Raw genomic sequence first — 26,493 nt, 5'->3', positions numbered from 1 at the left:
CATTAGTTTCTCGATATCTGTCATATGCTTCATTTTTTCTCTTCATCTAACCATCACCATCCCTCGACAACCAAGGTTCCATGTGTTTGGTGCCCCTGACTTTGAGTGTGACTGGAACATATTGGCTTTGAGTTCTCGTTGTTTCTCCTTTGAATCCTTCCTGCTATGCAGATGTACCCTTGCCTGCAAGTAATTGTTCCCAATCTACCTTTGCAGATCCTCCCATATTAGTTCAACCATCTCCCAATTTAAGAACCTTTATTACTGGTCCATCCCTGTCCTTTCCCATAACCACTTTAAAATTTATTGAACTCAGAAGGTCAAACAGCACCTAATGCAGTTTCTGGTTACAGCTACTGAGAAAGTGGAGATGAAAAAGTGCAGAGGTCACAACAAGGTACAATGGGAGATTGGGACTGTACCCTTATTTTGTAAGAGGTCTATTCAGTTGTCTGATAACAGCAGGAAGAATCTGTTCTTGAATTTGGCGGTATATGTTTTTTAAGCTCTTGTGTCTTCTGTCTGATGGGAGAGGGTTGATGAGGGGATAATTTTGGTGTAAGTGGTTCTTGATTATGTTGGCTGCTTTTCTGAGGCAGTGTGAAGTGCAATGGGGATGATGGGTGGGGGTTCACATGATGAACTAGACTGTATCACAACTCTCTGCAATTTCTTGCGATCTTGGGCAGAGCAGTTGCCAAACGAGCTGTGATCCATCCAGATAGAGATGCATCTGTAAATATTGGTAAGAGTTGGACATGTTGAATTTCGGCAGCCTTGTGAGGAAATAAGGGCTTTGATGTGCTTTCTTGGCTATAGCATTAATGTGGTTGAACCGGGACAAATTATTAGTGATATTTACGGCCCTCAACAGTCTCCACTTCAGCACCATTGATGCAGAATGGGGCGGGTACACCACCCCACTTCCTGAAGTCGATGACTAGCTTCTTCATTTTGCTGACACTGAAGGAGAGGTTGTTGTCTTGATTCCACGTACCTAAACCCTCTATTTCCTTCCTGTACTTTGTCTTGTCATTGTCTGAGATTCAGCACTGAACGGTGGTGATGTCAACAAACACGTAAATGGAGTTGGAGCAGAATTTGAGCTGCACAGTTGTGAGTTTATAGAGAGTAAACGAAGGGGCTGAGAGCACATCTTTGCAAAACACCGGTGTTGAAAATTATTACAGAGGATGTTTGTCATCCATCTTATTGATGGATGCAGTCAGGAAGTCATGGATCCAGTTACACGGGGGGTGGGGGGGGGGGGGGGGGGGGGGGAGGGGGAGTTCTAGGTCCAAGAGTTGGGCTGGAATTATGGTGTTAAAAGTTAAGCTTTAATCAATAAATAAGAATCTGACGAGGTGGCCTTGTTATTCAGATATTCCAGGGATGAATGTAGGGCCGAGGAATGGCGTCTGCCATGGACCTGTTGCGGTGGAGGCTAATGGAAGTGGATCGAGGCTGTCTGGGAGAATATAGTTGATGTGCGCTATGACAGGCTCTTTACAACAGGTTTTAAATCAATTGGGAAGGTGGGCCAAAGAATGGCAAATATAATTTAACTTTGACAAGTGTGCGGTGTTGCACTTTGGTATGTCAAACCAGAGCTGGACTTACACAGTAAATGGTGGAGGCCTGGAGAGTATAATAGAACAGATATCTGGGAGTATGGGTTCTTGGTGCATAGTTCCTGAAGGTGGCGAATTTGGTGGACAAGGCGGTGAAGAAAGTATTTGGCACACTTGCCTTCCTTGGGAAGAGTATCGAGTAACAGGTTGGGAAGACAATGATACATCTGTACAAGTTTCTGCTGAAACTATATTTGGAATGCTATTTGCAGTTCTGATTTCCCAGCTGCAGGAAGGGTGTCATAAAGGTGGAAAGGGTGCAGAAAGGATTCACCAGAATGTTACCTGCACCTGCGGCCTTAAGTTATTAGGCAAGGCTAGATATTCAGGGATAGACACAAAATTATCTTATGATCAATGGTTCTGTGTTTGGAGGATCACAATGACTATCACAGATTAAAAGGACACTGTCCATAATCCCACGGCGCACAGATTTTCATTTGTTCTTTCAACACAGAATACTGTAATTTGGAAGAATCACGGGTTAATTTTACTTTTTCCACAAAATGAGGAATTAGACTACAATGTAGTCAGGGGTTATGGGGAGAAGGCAGGTGAATGGGGTTAAGAGGGAAAGATAGATCAGCCATGATTGAATGGTGGAGTAGACGTGATGGGCCGAATGGCATTTATGAACTTATGAATTGCTGGAGTAACTCAGCGTGACAGGCAGCATCTCTGGAGAGAATGAATGGATGACATTTCGGGTCGAGACCCACCTTCCGACTGAGAGTCTGGGGAGAGGGGGGGACTAGAGATATGGAAGGGTAAGGTGTGAAAACGACAGATCAAAGCAGACAATGTTCAAGTAAATGTAGAATGGTTCATTGTTAGCTGGGGGAGAAGGTGACAACGAAGCATACAAACAGAAAAATTAATTAGGAGGACAGGGAAACTAGTCGGAGAACTCGGGTGGGGGAAGGAGAAAGACAGAAGGAAAGCAAGGGTTACTTGGAGTAGAGAAATTAATATTCATACCGCTGGGTTGTAAGCTGCCAAAGCGAAATATAAGATGCTGTTCCTCCAATTTGCATTGGGCCTCACTCTGGCAGTGGAGGAGACCAGTGAGGTCAGTATGGGAATGGGAGGGGGAGTCAGTGTTTTGTGTCTTTGCAAAGCTTCTCCAGGTGAAATGCCTTTAGAATATTTTTTGATTTGTTTATATTTTTGCTGACTATTTCCTCACATTACCTCTATTTCTTTTACTTCACATGTGAAACCAGAAATCAGCCTGGTTCTATTTTAGTTTTATTAAACTCTCACATCTGCCTATTGTGCTCTCTTTCCCGTTGATTATACGTGGAGCCCGTTCATTAATTTCCCAACCTTTCTTCATCCTGGATATGTACCTCGGTTATATCTGAAATATCTGCCCCTTGAAAGCCTCCCATCCTTCATCGCTTTGCCTGTCATGCTTTGGTTTCACTTTTACTGAGGCTACATCTGTTTTCATCCCATTGGCATTGGCCCTGCTCCAAATGACTATTTTTGAGTGCAATGGTCTACATCCTTTCCCATGGTTATTCTAACCGGTTGCTAGCCTCTGATTCCTATTTCCTAGGTTTCCCATCCTCCGATATTTGCTCCACTTGATGGCTTGTTTCTAGAATCAGGCAGAACTACCTCCCGTTTATGTACTGATCAAGAAAGTTTAACTGAATACACTTCAGCAGCTCATCTTCCTCTTTGGCCCTTACATAATTGGTTCCCAAATCTGCATTTGTACAGTTGAAGACCCTCAATTTAAGTTCTCTACTCTTTTTGTACATCTTTGCAATTTTCCTGCAAATGTCTCAATGTCCTTTGCATCACCCTGCAACCCTACAGCAGTCCCAGAAGTCTCAGGTGATCGCTGGTCGGCATGGACTCGGTGGGCCGAAGGGCCTGGTTCCTCGCTGTATCTCTAAACTAAACTAAAAGTAATCATAATGTTTACTTTTACTCTAAGTCCAAACAGAGATTCTAGCTTACTCATTCCAAGACACCCCTCTCCTCAATTCTAAAATATTCTTCTCCATTCTTCCCTATTGTCATTGAACGCCTTGTGTCCAGGAATATTGAACGCCTTATGTCCAGAAACCATTCCGACTCCCTTTTCAAGACAGGTCTCGGCCGTTGCCATGACATCCTAATCCTAACTGGTGAACTGCGCCGCTGTTCACTAATCTTCTTTAATACGCTTCTTGCATTTATTTACAGCCTTGGAGCCTTTATTCTTAGTCTGGTTCTGTCTAAAATTGTTTTTACTTGTTCTGATGTTATTTTTCTCCTAATCTGTGCATTTTTACTCCAGTTTAATGCAATTTATTTTGCTCAATGTTAAATTCCGCCCCCTCCCCTCCCCCGGCCGGCTCCTTTCTCAAGAATAGTTAATGCATTTTGAACAGTACCCACTGTCAATACCAAGCCAGCGGCAGCACATGCAGGACGATAGTGAAGATAAATTACCTCACTTTTTTGGTTTACTTTAATTGATTGAAAAAAGATTTTAGCTCTGCTTCGAACTTTGCAAGTTTAAAAAAAATAATTATGCATTCAAAATAATTAGAATTAATCATTGCATTTTCAGGCATTGTTCCTGAAACTCGCACTTGGCACAGCCGCCTTAGCTCCAAATCAATATTCCGGACAGGTAAATCACGCGTTGCTGGGCAACCGTGACTGGCCTTGTAAATTTTCGGCATTTTACAGTTCAACTGTTAACATATGGCATTTAAAATATATAAAACTTGACATTTATAACGCGAAACACACAGTTTTAAATGCTTTCGAATGAATTTATGACGAGCTAAAGCAGCTTCTTTCGCTTATCAACGAAGTGCTATAAATATTAATCAAGGAAGGGGCCGCCCTCTTGCCAATACTAGAGGCTGGTTGGGTGATTGTGGGGATTAACCTGTGGTCATGTTCTCTCAGCCTGCACCGATAGGAGGGCAGAGCTATCAGTCGGCGGTGTGGAAGCCGTGAGCGGGAGCGCGCCGCCACTTTGTCGCCTCTGGATAGTTTGTTGCAGTTTGGTCCCAGATCGCTACAAAGTGTAGCGGGGAGAGCAACATGACCAAAGACCAGCTCAGGCCGCGGCTCTGTATCATCAGCAAGGGCCCCAATGGCTACGGGTTCCATCTGCACGGGGAGAAGGGGAAGACGGGTCAGTTCATCCGCCTGGTGGAAGCCAGCTCGCCGGCCGAGGGAGCGGGGCTGAAGGCCGGTGACAGGGTGGTGCATGTCAATGGCGACAACGTGGAGCAGGACAGCCACCAGCAAGTGGTGCAGAAGATCAAGGCGGTGGCCAACGAGACGCGGCTGCTGGTGGTGGACAAAGAGGCGGACGTGCTGCTGAAGAGCTTGGGGTTGGAGTGTAAGGAGGAGTATATCCACGGCATCCCGGACCAGGAGCAGGGGCAGGGCGCCGAGCAGCTGCCCCAGCCCGAAGACCCTGAGCTCAATCAGGCTGACAGTGTCTCTCAGACGAGCAGCGATAAGGTACGTGGCGGCCCGGCTCGCGTCGCGTTGCGTTGGGAGCCTGATTCGGGCTGGGTGGCTGAGTGCATTCCCTCGGACGCTTCGGGTGTGATCCCGGACCCCCAGCCGCCCTGCCCGGGGCACCTGTTCTGAAGCGGAGTGGTGGTCACATTCGAGTCCGCGGTTCGAAACCAGGCGGAAATGTTTCCGAGAGAGCGATACGTTCCTCGGAGAGTCGAGGCATGTGGGAGTTGTGCGGGGAAGTGGCGCTGGGGTTAGAGACCAGCTCGGCTCATCTTGTGGGGCCGAGCACAGCAGAGAGGGGGGGGGGGGGGGGGGAGGGAGGGGGGGGGAATGGCTTACTGCCTGTGTACTGGACACGGACCGGGCAAGAGTCGGTTGTTGGTCACACGGTGCGGGAGGAGGCTCGATGTGAGCGGGAGGGAGAGCTGAGCGGATGTCCTGGACGGTGGTGGTGGAGGGAGGGAGGGAGGGAGGGAGGCTTCCTCTCCGGCGGGGAGGTAGGGCGGTTTCCTCAACGACTTTGGGAACAAAAACATAAAGTTCAGCTTGAGTTTATTTAACTCTCATAAGATTGGAGGATTGTTTCAAGCAATGTCCCTGTCGGGTTTGTTTTGAAGCTCGGAGTGAGGTTGATCGGAGTTGTCAGCCGTGACCCGCAGTTCGGGGAGTTCAGTGACCAGTCACCAGATCTGATTTAAGCGCCGTTCGTGTTTACTGCTGGTCTTTAACACCGGCGTTGAGGTTGTTTTAGGAACAGGCAGAATAACACCTGGATCAAACGTTCCCAGCAATCAGGGGGATATCGGCTTCTCTGCTGGAAGTTGGATGTTTATTCCAAGTGGCGGTTCCCTCCCATTCTTTCCTCCAAGTTTGTTGCGTTGTGAAACGCAGGAGTTTAGGCACACTCCCAAGAAAGGTTTCTTGGTGGCAAAGTGAAAGATTCATTATTTCTGTGTGTGGGTGTTGTGGTGGTGGGGAGGGGGTGGTGTTTCGTGTGTGTGTGTGTGTGTGAGAGATAGAGAGAGAAATGTCAGTACTTTTTCGAATTGGTGTCGATTCGGATATTGCTGATGACATAATTCAGCGGGGCACCTGGATTTTAGTTTATTTTTCATGTCACGTGTACCTAGGGACGGTGAAAAGGTTTCGCTGCGTGCTAACCAGTCAGCGCAGACAATACATGATTACAATCGAGCCAACCACAGTGTACAGATGCACGATAAAATGAATAACACACAAGATAAAGTCTAGTAAAGTCCGATTAAGGGACTGCAATGAGGTACATGGTAACATATTTGTAATGCGCGTGTTCAGTTCAGCCCACCCCCCCCCCCACGACATCAGTCCGAAGAAGGGTCTCGACCCGAAACGTCACCCATTCCTTCTCTCCCGAGATGCTGCCTGACCTGCTGAGTTACTCCAGCATTTTGTGAATAAATACCTTCGATTTGTACCAGCATCTGCAGTTATTTTCTTATACTTCAGTTCAGTTGTGTTCTCTACTGTTGTATGGACCAGTGCCCTCTGTGTCTACTTACACAGCTCGAAGTTTGGCACCCCTTGTTATAATCAGGGGTGCATTGATAGGCTGTGATTTGTAATACAATTTAAAGTGACTGTTCCAAGACACAGGATTGGAGCTATTCTCCAGGTGTATGAGTATTATATTCATGCTGACATCCCAGTGCTGCCCCGTGCCTTGGTAGTACCATCTCTTAGATGAAATAAGGGAAGACTTGGCTTCTTCGACAAACTTAAAAGATGCCAAGAGTAGAAGAATTGCTTCATTGTTCTATCCAATGGTCAAATCTCCCAGAAATGAGATTATTTTGAAACTTGAGTAATTTCGTTTTTACTGTGTAATTGCTTGTGCCAATTTCTGAATATATATTGATTGCTGAGGTTTACATATTGGTAGCAGCACTTAAAGACCTCAATAAGTTATAGAACATTGATACCCTGAGCTTATGAAAGGCACTCAATAAAAGCAAGTCTGCCTTTCCTGTTGCATATTGCCAACCTCTTGACATCACGGGCTGACAATACAAACTGTACTTGTAAGGTGGGCACACTCAGAGGGCTAGGGCTCATTGCGCTAGGGCTTCTGATAGGGCCTGTGATCCCCTTATTGGGTGAAACAAGGTTTATCTGCTATTGTTACCTGTGGGTGAAAAGTGGTCTGGAAATATGGGTTGGATCATTTCCCCATTGCTTGAACTTGCAGAGATGGGTCACCTCCCTTCTCCTCCAACAGTTTGTGGGTGTCCTGGCTGTTGTCTCATTGGACAATTAGACCTCCATTGTATGCTCTGTCACTGTCCACCACCCCCAACCCCCAAGAGGAGATCATATGCTTCATTTGGGGAGAAAACCCGTACTTTTCTCCTTGCCCTGGGTACTGAGCATGTCTCAGGTGAGTTGAATCATGTTTAAAACTAGCTGTTTCAGGGCATTGAGTGAATCACAGCTGGTAGCCGCTGGATTTAGTTTTGAATGTATTTCTAAAATTTATGAGTTTGTGGTGTCATATTTTATTTCACTTCATCAGTCGGACTTGAATAAGGCACTTCAGATTTCTTCTCCTGTTCATGGGTTAAATATCTGAAACTGAACGATCGGTCTGAACCATTCTTTCCCTGGTATTTGTAACAGTGCTGCTCAATTAGCCCTGTTGATGCATTAATATTGTAGTTGGAAACATCACAAACCACCACACAAAGTGCAACATGCCCTTCACCTCATTGCTTTCATTCAAGCAACCGAACTACACCCACAAGTGTTGCCCAAGTGCCCGCCTCGGCATTGAGAAAAACAGCCACAGAAAAACTGTGTACCTATGGCATAATATGAAAACATGAGTTGCGAGTTGTTCTATTATAATGGATCAAGAGAGACACAAGGAACTACAGATCTTGGAATTTTGAGCAAAACACAGTGTTTAAGGAACTCGGAGGGCCAGGCAGCATCTGTGGAGGATATTTATTCACAAAACGCTGGAGTAACTCAGCATCTCAGGAGAGAAGGAATGGGTGACATTTCGGGTCGAGACCCTTCTTCAGATTGTTTGTAGTAAGGGGGAGAAAAGCTGGAAAAGAGATGTATGTGTGGGACAAAGCCTGGCAAGTGTTGTTTGGCAGGTGGGTTGAGTAAGCTTTTGACCACCCATCTGCTGACCAAATAATCCTAAACCTGTATCCACCAAGACCCTGCCATACTTTGTCCCACTTCCATCTTGCTTTTTCCAACACCCTTCCCCCACCAATTGCTATGAAGAAGGGTCCAGACCTGAAACAACCTCTGTCCATTTCCTCTCCAGATGTTGCCTGACCCGCTGAATTCCTCCAGCACATTGTGTTTTGCTTACAATAGATCAAGTTTCATTGTAAAGCTCTTATTCCTACCAAAATAGCACACTTGTTATATTGTGGATTATATATAGCTAGTGTGCAAACTTGCTAATTGTCCCATCACTAAAAATTACAATCCATGTCCGACATCTCCATACTCAATGGCAAAAAATAACCACTAGGAGTACACGTATAGGCTGTAATATTATATCGGATTTGAGTAACATACCAGGTAATTCGATCTTGCCTTTCTTAAGCAAGAAAAGTATTTCTTTTTGTACTGCCTGCATCCTCCTTCGTGTGGGAAGACACTGGTAATTTGTAACTCTAGAAATTCCTCTGAATTTTCAGATTACAAGGAATGCTGGTTTGGTTTCTATAGAAGGTGGTTGTCCCCAGAAAAAGGTGGCAGGAGGTGTAACTATTGCCATTGTTTCACGTCTTCTGTACAAGCAGCTGTGCAGGACCAATCTTTTTGTTGAGCGATCGTATGGTTTGAAGGTTTTAGGAAAGTTGGGATTAAGGATCATTGCCAGACGGTAAACTGGTGTAGGAGCAGTCTAATCGGGAGTATCTGGTTCATGTAGCTATTCCTCTAAATATAGCTAAATACTCAAGATGGCCATATTCTGATTGCTGCATAAAAAATCCCACACAACGTAATGAAATGTTGATCACAGGCTATAATTCACGATTAAAACGCTGTTCATAGTTATTCGCGTGTACAGCTAATGACTGCTGGGATATTGAACATGCAAGACTAACTGGTATATATCCTGATTAAGACATTGACTCTTAAATCTCAAAGATGGGACTGATGTTGGAAATTCCTGACCATTTTAATCACCGTGTACACGCAATTCTCGAGAATAAAATGAGGGCTTAGAGTTTGTGGTCAGTGGTGGTGAGCCAACATTGCTTGAACCTGACCCACACAAGAAAGATCAAATAATTTGTGTGCTACTCCAAGCACCAGTTTGCCGAAAGGTACCAGCTCCAGCCTTGGCAGTGATTCCATTGCAGCAGCTTTCAACATTTGGCAGCCAACCATCACTGCAAGAGGCTGTGGGCATCCCTGCCCACATATTGTGTGATGTTGGCTGCCAAATGTTCACAAACATTCAATCTCTTAAACTGTTTCACAATTAGTCAATCTTTGCTTAAAAAACGATAACATGAAACATTTTGATCTGGGTCATAGAGAGATGCAGCACAGTAGTGAGCCTGTGTGGGCCCATTGAGTCTGCACTGACCTTCAACAGACCCATTTAGAATAATTCTACATTAATCCTATTTTATTCCTCTTGCAATCCTATCTACTCTCCTTGATTTTACCACAGTAGGGGCAATTTATCACGGTCAATTAACCTACCATCCCACACATCCAAAGACGTACAGGTATGTAGGTTAATTGGCTGGGTAAATGTAAAAATTGTCCCTAGTGGGTGTAGGATAGTGTTAATGTACGGGGATCGCTGGGCGGCACGGACTTGGTGGGCCGAAAAGGCCTGTTTCCGGCTGTATATATATGATATGATATGATATATATGATATGTTGAGGAAACTGGAGCACCCGGGGAAAACCACATGGTCACGGACAGAAAGTGCAAACCCCACACAGAGTGCACCTGCAGTTGGAATTGAACCCAAGTCTCTGGTGGAACCCCGTGCTGCGAGGCAGTTGCTCTATTAGCTGTACCACTATGCTGATTAAACTTGGATGACAAAAACAATCCCAAACACCCACCATTGCCTTGATCCCCAACTTGCTTTGAAGTTACTGGAGCAGAACTTGCTGCACTGGGTCTAACCAGGTTCAAGTTATTTTGCAAACTCGTAGAACAGTACAGCATAGGAACAGGTTCTTCTGCCCATGATGTCTGTGCTGAACGTGGTGCCAAAATGGACACGTGTCTGCCTGCATTTGATCCGTGTCCCTCCATTCTCTGCATAGTCACATGTCTATCTCAAAACCTCTGCAACACAGCTGTCGTATTTGCTTTCACTGCCACTCCTGGCCGAGTGTTCCAGGCACCCCCACACTCTGGTTTTAAATTTGCCTTGCACATCTTTTCCCCTGCTCTGATTTGAAAGTTATGCCTTCTAGTCTTTGACATTTCTACCCTATCTATACCTCATTTTTTATATTCGGAACTTATTTCAACCTCCAACACGACAGAGAATGCAATCCAAGTTTGTCCAATTTAATCTCATAGATAATACCCTCAAATCCTGGCAGCATTCTGGTAAACCACTTCTGCATTCTCTCCAAAGCCTCCACGTCCTTCCTGTTACTGGGTGACCAAAACTACACAATATTGCAATTGTGGCCTAACCAAAGTTCTATAAAACTGCAATGTTCAGTGTAAGTGAGAAACCAGCATCAGGCACATTTGGGGAAACTGGTGATAAGTAGCTGACAGCAAGTTTGTGGCTTTATGTTCCCATACACTTGCATGGAAATTCTGAACTTAGTCATGGAGTCAAGCAACATGGAAACAGACTCTTTAGCCCTACTCATCGCACTGATCAAGAAGCCAATCTAAGGTAGTCCCATTTACCTGTGTTAGTCCTATATCCTTGAAAGCTTTCCTAATCATGCACTGTCCAAATGTCTTTTTGAGTGTTATTATACCTGCATCGTCTACTTCTGACAGGTTGTATTGTATACGTACCACCCTTTATGTGGAAAAAGTTGCCCCTCAGGTCCCCTCTCACCTTAAATCTGAGCTCCCTAGTTCTTGATTCCCTGGCCCTGGAAAAAGGACTGTGTGCATTTGTGCTATCTATGCCCTTCATAATTTTATACACTTCTATGTGATTATCCCTCAGCCTCCAATTCTTCAAGAAATAAAGTCCTAGACTCCCTGTAACTCAGTCCCTTGAGTCTTGACAGCATCCTCCTAAATCTTTCCTGCACTCTTTCCAGCTAAATGGCTTAATAGCTAACGCCTTCTAATCCAGGCAGCATTTTGGTAAACCTCATCTGAACCTTTTGCAAAGCTTCAACCTCCTTGCTGTAATCGAGCGACCAGAACTGCACACAAGATCCCAAATACGGTCTGACCAAAATTTTATGAGGCCGCAATATGACTTTCTGACTGTTATACTCAATGTCTCGACCCATGAAGGCAAGCATATCATATGCCTTCTTGAATCCATTTACTCGTGTTGCCACTTTCAGGGTGCTTAAGGACTTGGTCCCTGAGATCCCTCTGAACATCAGTGCTATTAAGGGCCTTGCCATTAACTGAATACTTTCCCATTGGATTCGGCCTCTCAAAGTGCAGCACCTCACACTTGTTTGGATTAGATGCCATCTGCCATTTCTCCACGTGTATCTAACTATCTACATCCTGTTGTATTCTCTGACAGCCTCAGACAGCCAAGGTCTGTCAATCTTGGTGTCTTATGCCAACTTATTAACTAACCTATCTACATTTATGTCTATATAATCCATGGCTGGATATGTGTTTTAGCATTAAACTATTCTTTAGTAGAAAATTAGAGAGGAACTTTTGATTGAAACATTTGGACATCCAGCAATGAGATTTAACTGTTTATTCCCTGGGCAACATCACTGTTGCAAGCTGACGGAGAGCTTCTTTACAGATTGGTAACCAAGACCTGTAAAAGTTAACAGCTTTAAGCAACTAGTTCATTGAAAACAGGAACTGTGGTGCGATAGTGATGTTCTTTTATTGGTGCAGCTCATGTGGTTTTTAATTGAGAATCCACAGCATTGGCTTAAAATGGCTGCAGCGTCGGTGCTGGCTGTCCTATAGAAAGCAATGCAACTTGTAAGGGAATGACCAAGTAATGTTAATGACGTTGAATATGGGATAAGCATTGACCAAGACTCTTGAGAAGCCCATGTTCCAGCGTTGATGTCTCTGCTTTGCCTTACTGCAACTCATTCTGTATGTCCTGCTGTGCACAGGATTGTATTGTTGTATCTCCGTACTCTCATAACACTTCCCTTCAGAAGATGCAATGAACCTGCATCTGGAGTTCTGGCAGGCTATTCTATCGGTAACCGAGTACAAAATTTGCGCTGTATGCAATGGACAAGGTTGGAAGAGTTGCAGGTGAACTTCTGCCTCATTTGGAAAGGCAGTTGGGTGTCCCTGGATGAAAATGAAAGAGGGGTTATAGGAACAGGTGTTGCATCTCTTTCGGATGTGACTGGTAGTGGAGTCATGGTGAAGGTGGCAGAAATATTGGTGAATGATGTGTTGGATACAGAGGCTGGTGGGATAAAGAGAATATCTGAGACAACCTTTTCCTTCGATGAAAGGCTCCACTTGCTCCACCAATTTCTCCTGTTTCCCATAGTCCTGTTCTTGCTCTCCCTCCATCTAGATGGAGAACAACAGTGTTCTTCTGGTTCTCTCCTTTCACTCCACCAATCTTCACACCCGAAACACATCCCCTGACATTTCCACCATTTTCAGTGTGATCCCATCACCAGTCACACCTTCTCGCCCCCATTCCTTTCCACCTTTAACAGGGACCATTCCCTCTGCAATTCCTTGGCTCGCTTATCCCTCAGCTCCAAAACCCCCTCCCAGGCAGTTTTGTAACACCTGTCCTCACTCCTCTCCTGCCCTTCCAGATGAGACAGTTCACTATTCAAACCTTGTTTATTACATTTGGTGCTCCCATGTGACCGCCTCTACATCAACAAGACTAGGCCTCCGTTTTGCTGAACATTCATTAAGGCTTGCTGAAGCTTCCAGTTGCCTGCCATTTTAACTGCCCTCCTCATTCCCATACTGACCTTTCTGTCTTTGGAGTCCTGCTCTGTCAGAGTGAGGCTACGTGCAAACCAGAGGGACGGCAATTCGTATTCCATTAGGTAGCATCCTTTCTCCATTTCCCTTTTATTGCCCTCTTTCCCTCCTCTCAGTCCCCTTCCACCCAGACACTTCCCTCCTGCTATACATTTCATTGTCTTATTTTATCTGGCACCCTTTTGTCTCTGTTTTCACCTCTAGCCTTTGAATGATCTCCACCCATTAACCTCCTCATCTGTCTCCACGTATCATTTGCTAGGCTTTGCTCCATGCCTGCTTCTCTTTTCCAGCTTTCTCCCCACTAGTCCATAAGTCTGAAGAAAGGTCACTAAATGGATGAAATCTCCTGCCCATTCCTCCACAGATGCTGCCTGATCCTCTGAGTTCTTCCATCACATTGAGTTTTGCACCAACAGTATTAAAGCATGTATGGCGATTGGAATCCAGGTACCGCAATAACATCGATTGGTTGACATCTTTCTCTACATTTATTTTGAAGAGGCAATGGAAAAGGAGACCTTGGAATTGGTATACCACCCCTTGATGATGGGAGGGCAGGTTGATGATGCTGTTGCAGCACATAGGACCTGGGGTTTTGAGGCAAATAATAGCAGAGAAGTTGCAACAACGCATTGCTAAATCACTGGTTAGGAATCCGTGCAGTGTCCAATTTTAGTATCATGTTATGATATGCATATCAGCCTCTGAGAACATGAGGCAGAGAGTTACTAGGGTAGCTATTATGTGGTTGGGGGTGTGTAATTATATTGGGGGGGGTCCAGAGAGAATGTGATTGTATCAGAGAAGCAGAGAAGAAAGGGTTTAATGAAGATTCAGGGCTTTGATTGTAAGATAAGAAAATAACTGCAGATGCTGGTACAAATCGATTTATTCACAAAATGCTGGAGTAACTCAGCAGGTCAGGCAGCATCTCGGGAGAGAAGGAATGGGTGATGTTTCGGGTCGAGACCCTTCTTCAGATTGTAAGAAACTGTTTCTAATAGAAGGGTATCGGGGGGACTGGAGTGCAGCTGTTAAATGACAGGTGAGATGAGTCAATTTTATGCAAGTTGTGACCCGAAAAGGGTGTGAAAAGTATTATGGAATCTGCATCTGAAGGGGAATTGAGTAAACATTCAAAAGGAAAAAAAAGTTTGAGGAGAATGGGGCAAACTTATTTTGAAGAGCTGTGGTTCCTCCCATTGGAACTAAACGACCTATGTGATGCTGTGCTAATATTGTCAGTGTTTTAGATGTCTGTGTGTAGGTGAAGTGGAGCTGTCTTTGTCCGTGAGATTGCTTTTAGTTGTAGTGAGGAAATAAACCTTTTGGCACACTGAGCCTGTGCTGACCAGCAATCACCTTGTACACTAGATCTATCCTTCACACCAAGGACGATTTACAGAAGCCAATTAACCTACAAACCTGCGTGTCTTTGGAATGTGGGAGGAAACCGGAGCACCTGGAAAAACCCATGCGCTCACAGGGAGAACGATAAAACTCCTTGCATACAGCACTAGTAGTCGGGATCGAACCTGGGTCTCTGGTGCTGTTAGGCAGCAACTCAATTGCTGCACCCGAACCAAGATTGCTCTCCCCTGTTTTGGTCCTTTGATCTTTGCAGATGGTATGATGTGGATGAGTTTATGCTTGATAAGGATGATGTGGTTTGAAAAATCTCGGGGTGCTTGCATTCAAAAGGTTAGCCTGACAAAATGTGCCTTTTTAATTTCAGTACTAATGCTGCTGATTTTTAAATCAACAATGGTTTTAAATCTGCAGCTTGGATTGTTTACCCTGTCATGGTGATTTTTTTGTAGAGTGGACTCTGAAAAAGACATTATGTTGGATGAGAACTTTGGTTCACACCCTTGCGTTGAGCCAGTGGACAGGTGACCGATCATCTCTTTACTGCTCTGCTCAAGCCTGTGAGTCTGGCTCCTTACCCATCAGGGACAAGGCTGCAGGTGCTATTCTCAGTTGTTAATCTCCAGTTTAACTATTGGGTTGTGATCGGGTTGAACCTGGGACCTCCCAGATCAGTGGCCTTGGACCTTGCATTTACTGAGTGAGGCAAGAGGAGGAGAATGCTCTCTTCATTAAGCAATGCCTCGTAAGCCTGATGGTTTTTTTTCGTATGAAATAGCTGGCTTATGTTCTAAGTGATTATTATATGAAACATTTCAATGTCCTTGGACATGACTTGTGCAACTTGCTTTTTCTTGTAGTCACTAAGCTGCAACTCCTCCTGAACTCTGCTGCATGTGTCCTAGTCTGCAGAAAGTTTAGGACACGGGTTTAGGATATGGGTATTGTTGGACATTTTCAATTCCTCTCCCTATGTGAAGATCTCCTCTGGGCCTGCTTCCCTCTGAAATCCTGTTACTCTCCATGTTTTGGCCCGATATTCACCTTTTTCCATTCTATCTCATGGATTGGAAGCTCTTGTGTTCCCTTTCTAAACTCAGTCTCACTCCACTTTTGAGATTTTCCTGCAAATGGCCCCTTTGAATCAAGCTTTGTCTGCAAGTGTTGATTTTTGTCTAAAGTTGCTTTGGGATTGATTCTTTACCCCGATAATGAACTGGAGGAGGGGACAGAGTTCAAGGTATCCATGTTTGCTGATGACAGGAAAGCTGGTGGAAGAGCAAGTTGTGATGAAGACATTGTGATTCTTCTGCGACAGGGTGTTGTTTGAGTGAGTGGGCAAACACTTGGCAAATGGAGTTTAACCTGGGAAAATGTGTGGTCGTGCACTTCAGTAAGTGGAAATTGAATGGCGGAATATTATCTAAACAGAAAGAAACTACCAATAAGTAAAGTTCAGAGAGATTTAGCTGTTCTATGCACGATTCACTGTTAGCAGGCAGGTGCACCAAACAGTTAATGGCATATTGGAGCCATTATTGTGAATGGGTTGGGGTTTTTGAAATAGGGAAGCTTTCCAACAGTTGTACTGGCTTTGGCGAGGCCTCACTTGGAATACTACTCCCAGCTTGGTGTCTTTGCCTTAAAAAGGATGTAGAATCACGGGAGCAGTCCAAAGGAGATTCTTGAGAATTCTCCTTTCAAAAGAGGCTAAACAGGCTGGTGCTGTATTCCTTGGAGGTTTGGAAGAATGAGGGGTGATCTTATTGAAACTTACAAGCTCCTAAGGGGGCATGACAGGGTGGATGTCGGGATGATTTCACTGGAGGGAAAATTGTGAATGAGGGAACATAATTTTAGGATAAGGGGCTGGTTACTTAAAGCCAAGGTGTGTAGAAATCTCTGGAATTCTTTACCCCAGAGGACTGTGCAGATCAGCTTTGTAGAAGTATTTAAAGTGGGAGGGAGGAAGGTTTTTGAAAGATCGGGGGATTCAGGACTTTGGGGATCTCGGAGAGGTTGAGGCCTGGGATAAATTATCCATGATCATATTGAATGGCGGGGTAGCCTAGAGGGGCTGAGTGGCCTGCTCCTGTTCCTATGTTCCTATGGTGATTGTTATTGAATGTTGTCATAAGTGTGAAAACAATTCTCTTGCTATTCCTTTTCCCTAAAGACATCTCTTCACAAGCTGCTATTTGAGTACGACTCGCTGCCCTTCACAACCAACCCTTTTTGTGTACCATCAGCACATTCACTGCTGAAAGTAAGCACAGTGTGCTGGCTGCTGTTCTTACTGTGGCTGTGAAGAAGGGTCTCGACCCGAAACGTCACCCATTCCTTCTCTCCTGAGATGCTGCCTGACCTGCTGAGTTACTCCAGCATTTTGTGAATAAATACCTTCGATTTGTACCAGCATCTGCAGTTATTTTCTTATACTTACTGTGGCTTTAGATCACCAGCAATAAACATGCAGCAGATCTAGGAATCCTCCCTGTTCAATCTTTGACCTGCCTGGGGACAAAGTGCAGAGTTGTTTACAGTTCAGGAGTGTGTATTGGGATTCTTGCCGCTGTGGTATCAAGCTTGTTTTTATGTTAGCATACGACATTGAACCTAAACTTTTTGCCATAATCCTAGAGTTAAATATTAACACCTCCGAAAAATATTTTGTGCAATGACATTGGAGATAATTTCAGTTAAATTACCCTGGTATTTGGACTTCTCCCCCAACAATCCCTGGACTGCTGACTATTAACAGACTCCATTGAACTTTGAGGCTGCGTGAGGAATAGCAATTTGCCCAGATAGGGGTGTGGAAGACTGAGCGCTTTTTATCTTTTTTTCTGTCTTCAGCGGTTAACAATGGCAGCTACTTGAACATGTTTGGCATCTTCTGTCAAAGTTGAACTAGGAAAAAGGAGTAAGGACACGATAGAGGGAGATTTCAGGGGTCTAAATAGAGGACAAGAGCTTTTGTGCATTCTCCAATGTTTGACAATCCTGACAGCTGAAGGCATTAACTTCAGCTATGGTGTTAACACCAAGACGATGGTTGCTTTCTATTTTAACTACCTGTAACCATTTTAGGCATCTATCAGCCCAGGGCAGATAGTATGATAATGGGTAAAAGCATTTTCTTCCTTGGGTTGCCAGGGCAAGGGCAGGTTGGATAAAGGCTACAGGGAGCATGGGTAATGGCTTAGAAAGTTGAGAACTAGAATTAATTTGGACAAATCTCAAACGTTAAGGGAGCAAAAACACAAATGGGAATTATATACAGACCCCAAACAGTTAAGTGATGTGGGGCTTGATGCTAATCAGGAAATTTGACGTGTATTTATCAAGGGTAATATAATAATAATGCGGTCTTCGGTGTTGATAAAAATGTTAAACAAAATGAATTCATAAGAAATGTCTTCCTAGACCAGTTTGTTGAACTAAAGAGGGAGCAGGTTATTTTATAGCTTGTATCGTGCAATAAGAAATGGTTAATTACTAATCTTGTACTTAAAGTGCCTCATGGGAATGATCATAAAATGATGGAAGTTCATATTTGGATCAAACGTGATTTATTTCCAAACAAGCCAGTGCCTTAAATCTTATCAAAGTAAACTCCAAAGATTTGAGACATGAGTTGGTTAGAATAGTTGGGAAAGCTACATTAAAGATACGACAACAGAACATAATAGCTAACGTTTAAAGAAATAATATCGAGTTTATAACATATATGTCCCCTTTAATAATCAAAATCCCAACAGAAATGGTTTAGTAATGGTTAACACAAGTTTAGGGTGTATTAAATCAACGGAGAAAGGTTATAATTTTGCCAAAAAAGAGCAGTCGGTCTGGGAAAACTTCACTGGTAGAAGAGAGCCAAGGCACCGACCACTAAGGGAAGGCAGACTAAAATACGAGAGGAATCTGGCAGGAAACAAAACCGACTTGTGAAACCTGTGGATAAGGAAAGATGATCAAAGATTAATATCACCCCATTGCACAATTGTTTTGGGAATAAGGGAATTGCAGTGAAGCTAAATATTTTGTGCCTGTCCTTATGCAAGTAGATCCCAAAATCTTCTTGGGAACAATGTGAAGAACAGCTCAACAGAAAGTGAGATAAAATAAATGGATATTAGTTTTTTTTAAAAACTATTGGAGAATTTAATCGTGCTAAAAGCCAGAAAATCAGCAGGTCATGATAACCTGCATGCTAAAATATTGAAAGGGGTGGCAATGAAAATGATGGTTGTATCTTCCAAAATTCCCCAGATTCAGCAATGGTTCATCCTGATTAGAAGGGAGCTAATGAACATTACTGAGATACACTTGGGCCCAGCTCAGAAAAGGAGAGGCAAAATAAACCAAAGACCATTTTATATGTAAAAGTTAGCAAGGGGTAAGTAGAAATGCTGGAGTCTATTATAGCGTGATAACACTTGGAGATTAATAATGAGATTGGCTAAGGTTCTATTCAATTTATGAAAGGGATAAATCCTCTTGCTGTGGTGCAGTTGTGAGCGCAGATGGGCAAGGCTGAATCAGTGGATGCAGTGTGTTTGGACTTTCAGAGGCCTTGGATAAGAGGGCACTCGTGTAATTATTATATAAAATTAAGACTAGCCAGGACTGCATGCTACACCAGTGTGGTTAGCGGAATGGCTAATGGACAGAAAAGACGGTCAGGTCATTTTTGGTTTGGAGGTCTGCAACCGGTGAGGTGTCACGGGGATCATTGCTGGGCCCAAATGTATCTCAGTAATGTTCATTGATCAGAAAAGTGTAGTATATCAAATTTGCTGATGGTACAGAGAGAGTTGTGAGGAGGAAAAGTGAATAGGGGAAGGGATATTGCAGATGGAATATCATGTGGAAAGTTCAGAGGTCATCCACTTTTGGAAGAAATGGCGAGGGGATGGAAAGTATTGCGTGGAAGTACAACAAACAATTAGGGTGGCAAATAGTATATTGTCGTTTTTGATGCAGAAGGAATTGAGTACAAGAGAAAGATATTGTACTCCAATTATAAAGGGCCCTCTTGAGGACATGGGTCTGGTGTCTCTACCTAGGCGTGAATATGTTCTCAAAGAACAGCATAGGGTTGATTCCTGGGTGGAGGATTGTCAAGTGGAGAGGCTGGGCATTTGTTCTCTACTATCTAATAAGATGAGGGGGCAGCACAGCCGGTAGAGCTGCTGCCTCACAGCACCAGACCGTGTGCAACCTGTGACCGTGTGGACTTGATCCAGGTGCCGTGGTTTCCCCCCACATCCCAAAGATGTGCCGAATGCTGTGAGTTGCTCCTTGGGTGTGTAGGTGAATGGTAGAATATACAGGTAGTTTAAAAACATGTGTAGAATAAAAATTGGGATTAATGTAGGATTAGTATTAAGGGGTGCCCTGCACTTAACTACATTTATCCATTCTTACATCCACGTAGTTAACATAATGACCCTGCATTCCACAATATATTCCTCCAGCATAATTGAAATAAACTTTATTTTGCAAAGTCTTTAGTAGGTCACGGGGAAAGTTTAATGGAAATGTGTGTGGCAGGTTTTTTCACACAGTGGCAGGGCCTTGAATAAGCTACCTGGGGTAGGGGTGGAAGCAGATATGATAATGGTCTTTAAGGTTTGAGGTAGGCACATGGATATGCAGTGAATGGGGCAATTATAGATCTCGTGCAGGCAGAGGAGATTCGTTTAACATGTTCTGTGATTGTTCTGTGAGACCAGGCACATTGTAACTGGATGTAGCCAGGGATTACTGTCAACTGAGATAATGGGGAGGGGTTGGGGGAGAGAGGTAGGGGGTAAGCAGATGGGAAACTAGCTCTTGTGTACACACCTCCATGCTTTACACTGTTGAGCTGATCACGTTTGTTCCCGTCCAGCCATGTTATTGTACTGTGTTTAATGGAAGGTCGGACTGGCTTCTCATTACAGTTGCCACAGTCGGCCCACCACTTCATCACGAAAGCACTGACTAAGTAATGAGTAGCAAGAACTGGGGTACACATTTGATGGCTTGATTTTGCCTCTGCCTCCCCTCGCTCCCCAGAGAAGGCAATGAGGTGGCTGGCAGATGAGTCCAGTCCTCTCCCCATGTGCCTTGGAGTCCCTTTTGTAGCTGGCACAGTGGTGCTGTTTAGGTTTCAATAGGTTAAATACTCGTGTTTTATTATTCCTTTTTGTTACACATACATCAACCATGCATCAGTTGGCAGCAAGAGCTTGATCAACAGTTTTCTTTGAAAGTTTTGCAATGCTTCCTTTGTGGTTTCTGATCAAACGACAGGCATTTAGTTCGACGAAGCTCGTTGGGTGACCCAGAATCTGCTCGAGTAGAATGAACAATGGATTGCTAGTTACAGTGAAGCCACTGTAGGCTTCCTGTGGCTGAGAGCGTTGATGTATCACGAACACACTGGAAAACCGCACTCCAGCACCTCATCATACTGCCGTCTCTGTGTGCAAGTCCTCCTTATCTTTACCTTCATTTGTCCTCCATTATTTCACAAGCTGCCACATGATATACATTAGTGTAAGAAAATAACTGCAGATGCTGGTACAAATCGAAGGTATTTATTCAGTCCAAAGAAGGGTCTCGACTCGAAACGTCGCCCATTCCTTCTCTCCTGAAATGCTGCCTGACCTGCTGAGTTACTCCAGCATTTTGTGAATAAATACATGATATACATTGGTTGGTTTTGTATGAAAGATAAACTGTCAGCCTTCCTCAGAAGAATTTGATGACAGAGAGGTGTCAGACCTTTTTCACAATTTGTGCACATTTTGCCATTCTTTACAGTCCAATATATGGTCTAGAACTGCATTGACCACTATAATTTGGGTCAGCTGAGACCATGAATCTCTTTTTAGCTTTGTTCTTGAGACCACGAGTCTGATTTTTGCTTTGGCAACTTTGTGATGGTGTCCAGTAATCCTATGTTCATAATATATTCCTTTATTTGTCCCACACCGGGGAAATTTACAGTGTTAATAACCTTACAGTGTATGTAACCTGGCAGAGGGACATTGCTACTGAAGTGAAACACTGCAGAAACTGCAAATCAAAACCAAAGGCACAACATGTCAAAATCACTTGGCAACATGCGTGGGGAGTGGAACAGAGTTGATGTTTTGGGCCCTTTAGCAGAACCCTGTGATGAATGATCAATAGGACCCCTGTGTACAAGAGAGAGCAAAGAAGTTCCAGTCAGCCGGTCCCATCGTCACCCCCCTCCCAAACCCCACTCTTGACGCAGCCAGCTGCAAAATCCGTCTCATCAAACGCCTCCATTCGCCGGTCTGAACCAGGGTGGAAGCAAGTTGGCTTAAGAATAAGGGGTAGGCCATTTAGAACGGAGATGAGGAAGAACTTTTTCAGTCAGAGGGTGGTGAAGGTGTGGAATTCTCTGCCTCAGAAGGCAGTGGAGGCCAGTTCGTTGGATGCTTTCAAGAGAGAGCTGGATAGAGCTCTTAAGGATAGCGGAGTGAGGGGGTATGGGGAGAAGGCAGGAACGGGGTACTGATTGAGAGTGATCAGCCATGATCGCATTGAATGGCGGTGCTGGCTCGAAGGGCTGAATGGCTTACTCCTGCACCTATTGTCTATTGGCTTCTAGCTCCCAAGGCACTGCCTGAAGTGGAGAAGAAACCACTCTAAAGCTCATGTGGTTGAGCTGGGGGAGAATGTACGCTGGGTATTTGTTAAGTTGAACAGTGAACACTGGGACACTTGGGCTGCTGTGGCTCGTGGGTGTTGCCGTTGCTACGTAGAAAGATGCCTCTGGGCAAATCCAGTGTATTTGCGTTTATCTGGTTTGTTCAAATAGTCCCATTCACATGTCATGTTCCTGCACGCTTTAACCGCCTGATCCAATTTAACTTGTTGATCTAGAGCATCAATACCAGCTGTCTTTGTGAAGAGACATCTCTGTCCCAACTCGTTTGACCCCTTGCTCTTGGCCCCAAATCCTTTGCCCCAGAGAAAGTGCTGTCCAATTTAGTATTCGATTTGTTAGGTTCTGAAAATCAATTGACTGGTAGGTGTCCTGGCCAAGAGAGAATATGTGGTGCTCCCCGTAATGTGACTGATCTGGTCTCCAGTTGTCATTGGGTGTGTTTCTCACAATTCCAACTTCTGCTTTATAAGAAATGCACCCTTTCTTGACGACGACAGGGTTCCTGATCTCTCGAGCAAAAGTAACCTGCATTGATACAGACCCTTTAACGCGTGTGTACATGCGTGTGTTGTAGAGGAATTGCAGATGGAACAGTACAATGCTTGGCTATTGATAGTAGATGCAGATGGAGGTTTTTGATAGGCAAATGTTGGACAAAGGTCAGAGATGAAAAGACAAAAGATGTGAGACAAGGATATAAATGTTGTGAATTGTGAAGCCAGAGAAAGGAAAGGAGGGAGAGGAGAGAGATGGTGAATATGAGGGGCTATAGTTTGCATGTGGCCTCTCTGGAAATGGAGGAGGCCCAAGACAGAAAGGTCAGTATGGGGAACAAGGAACTACAGGTGCTGGTTTACAAAAAAATACATGGTGCTGGAGTCAGTATGGGAATGGGAAGATGAGTTAAAAATAGTTAGCAACCAGGAGATCCAGTAGGCCTTGGTAAACCGAGCGCAAGTTTTCAACCAAACGGTCGCCAAGTCTACGCTTAGTCTCACCGATGTAAAGATCCCATCTGGACTTATACTTGCACACTCCCTCTAGCCTGGTGCTGTGGGAGTTATCCAGGCTGGGGTTGAACAGGCAGCCCTTCATCACACCAGGTGTTTGTGATAAAGACGCAATGCCAGAATGGATTATTTTGAGTTGAAGGATGAGCGCAATGGTAGCCAAATTGCCTGTCCCTGACTACTTTTCAGATGCCCATCAGTGAATCTTGTACTTAAAGACAAGTACCAGATCTAAGGTGGCAACTTGCTTGTGCAACTTGTTAAGACGGATTGGTTATGGTGGGCATCCATAAACTGCTTGCCTGCCACATTTGTAGTGAAGACTATACAATCAACTGGGTTGATTGTGTGAGCAACTGCGCACTAGAAGAATATGGGCTAAATGCAGGCAAGTGGGACTAACCCAGAATGTCAGGTTGGTCAGCATAGACACGACGGGTGGATGGGCCTGTTTCTGTTCTGTACAGCTCTGACTCTCTGATTCTATATCTGCACTTGCATGCTCTTGGTCAGTACAACGTTCCCTTGCTTGTGTTTGATGAGTCGTGTGCACAGGAATCTCATGCACAGATTTATGGCCATGGTTTCCAGCTGGATCTCGAGTGTGTGTCTTTCTTTTGTTGTATATCTGAAGGATTTGACCGGCTTTGTTTCCAGATGTTCCACTGTTCTCTTTGTATGAAGACAAGCCAGAACAGTCTTGCAGAAAGTGATGTGGAAATCCTTCCTTCCGGATAATCTGTTTAAACTTGTGAACCATTGCATCCTATGCGTCTGTGTTTGTGGGAGATGAGCTAAAGGTGAACTCTTGCTGCACATGGTAATCATCCTTGCCCAAAGAAGATGTGGTAACCACAATTCCTTCGTGTTCTGCATATCTCTGTAACCTCCTCCAGCCCAGCCTCCCTTTGAGATCTGAGCTCCTCTAATTCTGGTCTATTCCTGTTTCCATTTGTGGGTCGGCAGTGGAGAGAATTAGCAGCTTCAGCCGGGGACTCTGTTCGGGCCAGTTGTTTTCTGTGGGTTCACCCTCAGGAAGGTCGATCTAACTTCTGCAACAGTGGCCATGGGGAAAGACACACTCGAGCCTGACTGGACTGATGAATGAATAAGTTTATTGGCCAGGTATGCATATACAAGGAATGTGCCTCGGTGCTTCACTCACAAATGACAACACAAACATACAGTTAACAATTAAGAATAAAGCATGTGGGTGAAAATAAACCAGAGCAAAAAAGAGACTTATTGAGTAGAACTATCACTCGTGGAAAAAAGCTGTTTTTATGTCTAGCTGTGGCTGCTTTGACAATCCGGAGTCGCCTTCCAGAGGGAAGTGCTTCGAAGAGTTTGTGGGCAGGGTGAGAGGGGTCAGAGATGATCTTGCCCGCTCGCTTCCTGGCCCTTGCAGTGTACAGTTCGTCAATGGGGGGAAGGTTGCAGCCAACAACCTTCTCAGCTGTGCAAACGATCCGTTGCAGCCTCCAGATGTCGTGCTTGGTGGCTGAGCCAAACCAGACCATGATGAAGGTGAGGACGGGCTCAATGATAGCAGTATAGAATTGGACCATCATTGCCTGTGGCAGATTGTGTTTCTTCAGTTGCCGCAGGAAGTACATCCTCCGTTGGGCCTTTTTGACTGCGGAGTCGATGGTGGCCCCCCATTTAAGGTCCCTGGAGATGATGGTTCCAAGGAACTTAAATGACTCCACAGACGTGACTATGGTGTTGTTGGGACTGGTTGAAAATGTCTGTGTAGATCGGTGCCAGTTGTTCAGCACAGAGCTTGAGGGTGGAGGGGGAAACATTGTCCAGTCCTGGAGATTTCTGGCTTTTCTGTTTTCTGAATAGGCTCTCGACCTCCGCAATTTCTATTGTAAAATTGGAGTCATTCTGTGAGGATGTGCAAATTGGTGATTGCAGAGGGGCGGGGGGGAGGGCCAGTCTTTGCAAACTCCAGCCAGTCTCTGAGTCGGTGTGAATTGCTGCTTGGGGACGAGTGGGTGGGGACGGATGCAGTCTTTTCAAACTGGAGTCAGTCTTTTGAGTACATGTGAAGTGGTGATTGGGGGTGGGGGGGGAGGGGTGTCCCAGGGTTATGTTTCTGTTTCTGGAACCTGCAGTAAAACTCGTTCAGGTCGATGGTCAGCTGACGATTGTCCAAGGAGCGTGGGGTTTTCCTCTTGTACCTGGTGATTTCTTACAAGCCCTTCCAAACTGAAGAAGCATCATTAGCTGAGAACTTGCTCCTCAGCCTCTCAGAGGGCCTTTCTTTGGCAGCTCTGATTACTCTTCTCAGCTTGTACTTGGCCTGCCTGCAGAGGTCTGCATCCCCGCTCCTGTAGGCCTCATCTTTTGACTGGCGGAGCTGTCTGAGTTAAAGCGCAACATAGTGCAAGTAGTTGCTGGCGTACTTCAGCCAGCTCAAGGCCCTCCATTGTCTCCGGGACCTTAGAACCCCTCGTGTTGGGAGCGCCAGTCCACCTTGCATTCCTTTGACTTTCTTGGCGCCACATTGTTTGTTTTGGCCTTTGGCACTGCATTGTTCAAATCAAAGCTCAATAGATAAAGAAAAGAGAAATTGCACTTTTCTGTAACTAATTTCCAACCTTGCGGATTCGAGGGCTTCACGGCAACATATTTTTGGAAGACGATGATTCATGATGTTGGTGGAGGGCAGCCAACCTGCACACGGCAACTTTCCACAGACGTTTGATGATTTCTGGTCATTCGTTTCACAGAGTTGGTTGAAGCTTTTCGGATTTAGCTGTAACACTGGGCAGCACCAAACTATGTACCTCAATGACAGGATCCACCTGACAGTGCAATCAGTGTTTGGGTTTATTGCCCATTTCACGAATGCTTCTTGCAGAATCTCAACAGCGATGCAGCGTTAGACTGGACTCTCAAAGAATGTTGCAACTATGCAAAAAACATTTATTGTGTTTGCAAGCTGCTGGCCCTCGGGGCGGGTTGAGGGGGTGGCTGGTGTCTAGAGTCTTGGGATGGTCTTGCTGGAGCTGGGAGAGGGTGTGGGATGGGGAATAGGGTTCTGGATTATTGGGTATAGGATTGGGGGCAGGCCAGTGAAGGGGTTACTTGCAGAAGTCTGAGGTGGGACTTGTGCAGAACTTGACTGCGGGTGCTGACTGTACGGAGTTTGCATGT

General features: G+C 44.8%; 1 protein-coding gene across 1 annotated transcript in view; it reads left to right on the top strand.

Moving 5' to 3' along the window:
• The first annotated feature begins 4,549 nt into the window (after positions 1-4,549).
• The window catches only part of nherf1b (NHERF family PDZ scaffold protein 1b), an 80,700-nt gene continuing 58,756 nt past the window's right edge, over positions 4,550-26,493 (top strand). Inside the window, exon 1 of the mRNA XM_078401217.1 lies at positions 4,550-5,114. Within this exon, the coding sequence (XP_078257343.1) occupies positions 4,686-5,114 (429 nt within the window). The 5' untranslated portion in view covers positions 4,550-4,685. The remainder of the gene's footprint in view (positions 5,115-26,493) is intronic.

This window comes from Rhinoraja longicauda, chromosome 6 (assembly GCF_053455715.1).
Source record: "Rhinoraja longicauda isolate Sanriku21f chromosome 6, sRhiLon1.1, whole genome shotgun sequence".
NCBI lineage: Eukaryota > Metazoa > Chordata > Chondrichthyes > Rajiformes > Arhynchobatidae > Rhinoraja > Rhinoraja longicauda.
This window is presented reverse-complemented; position numbering and strand designations above follow the sequence as displayed.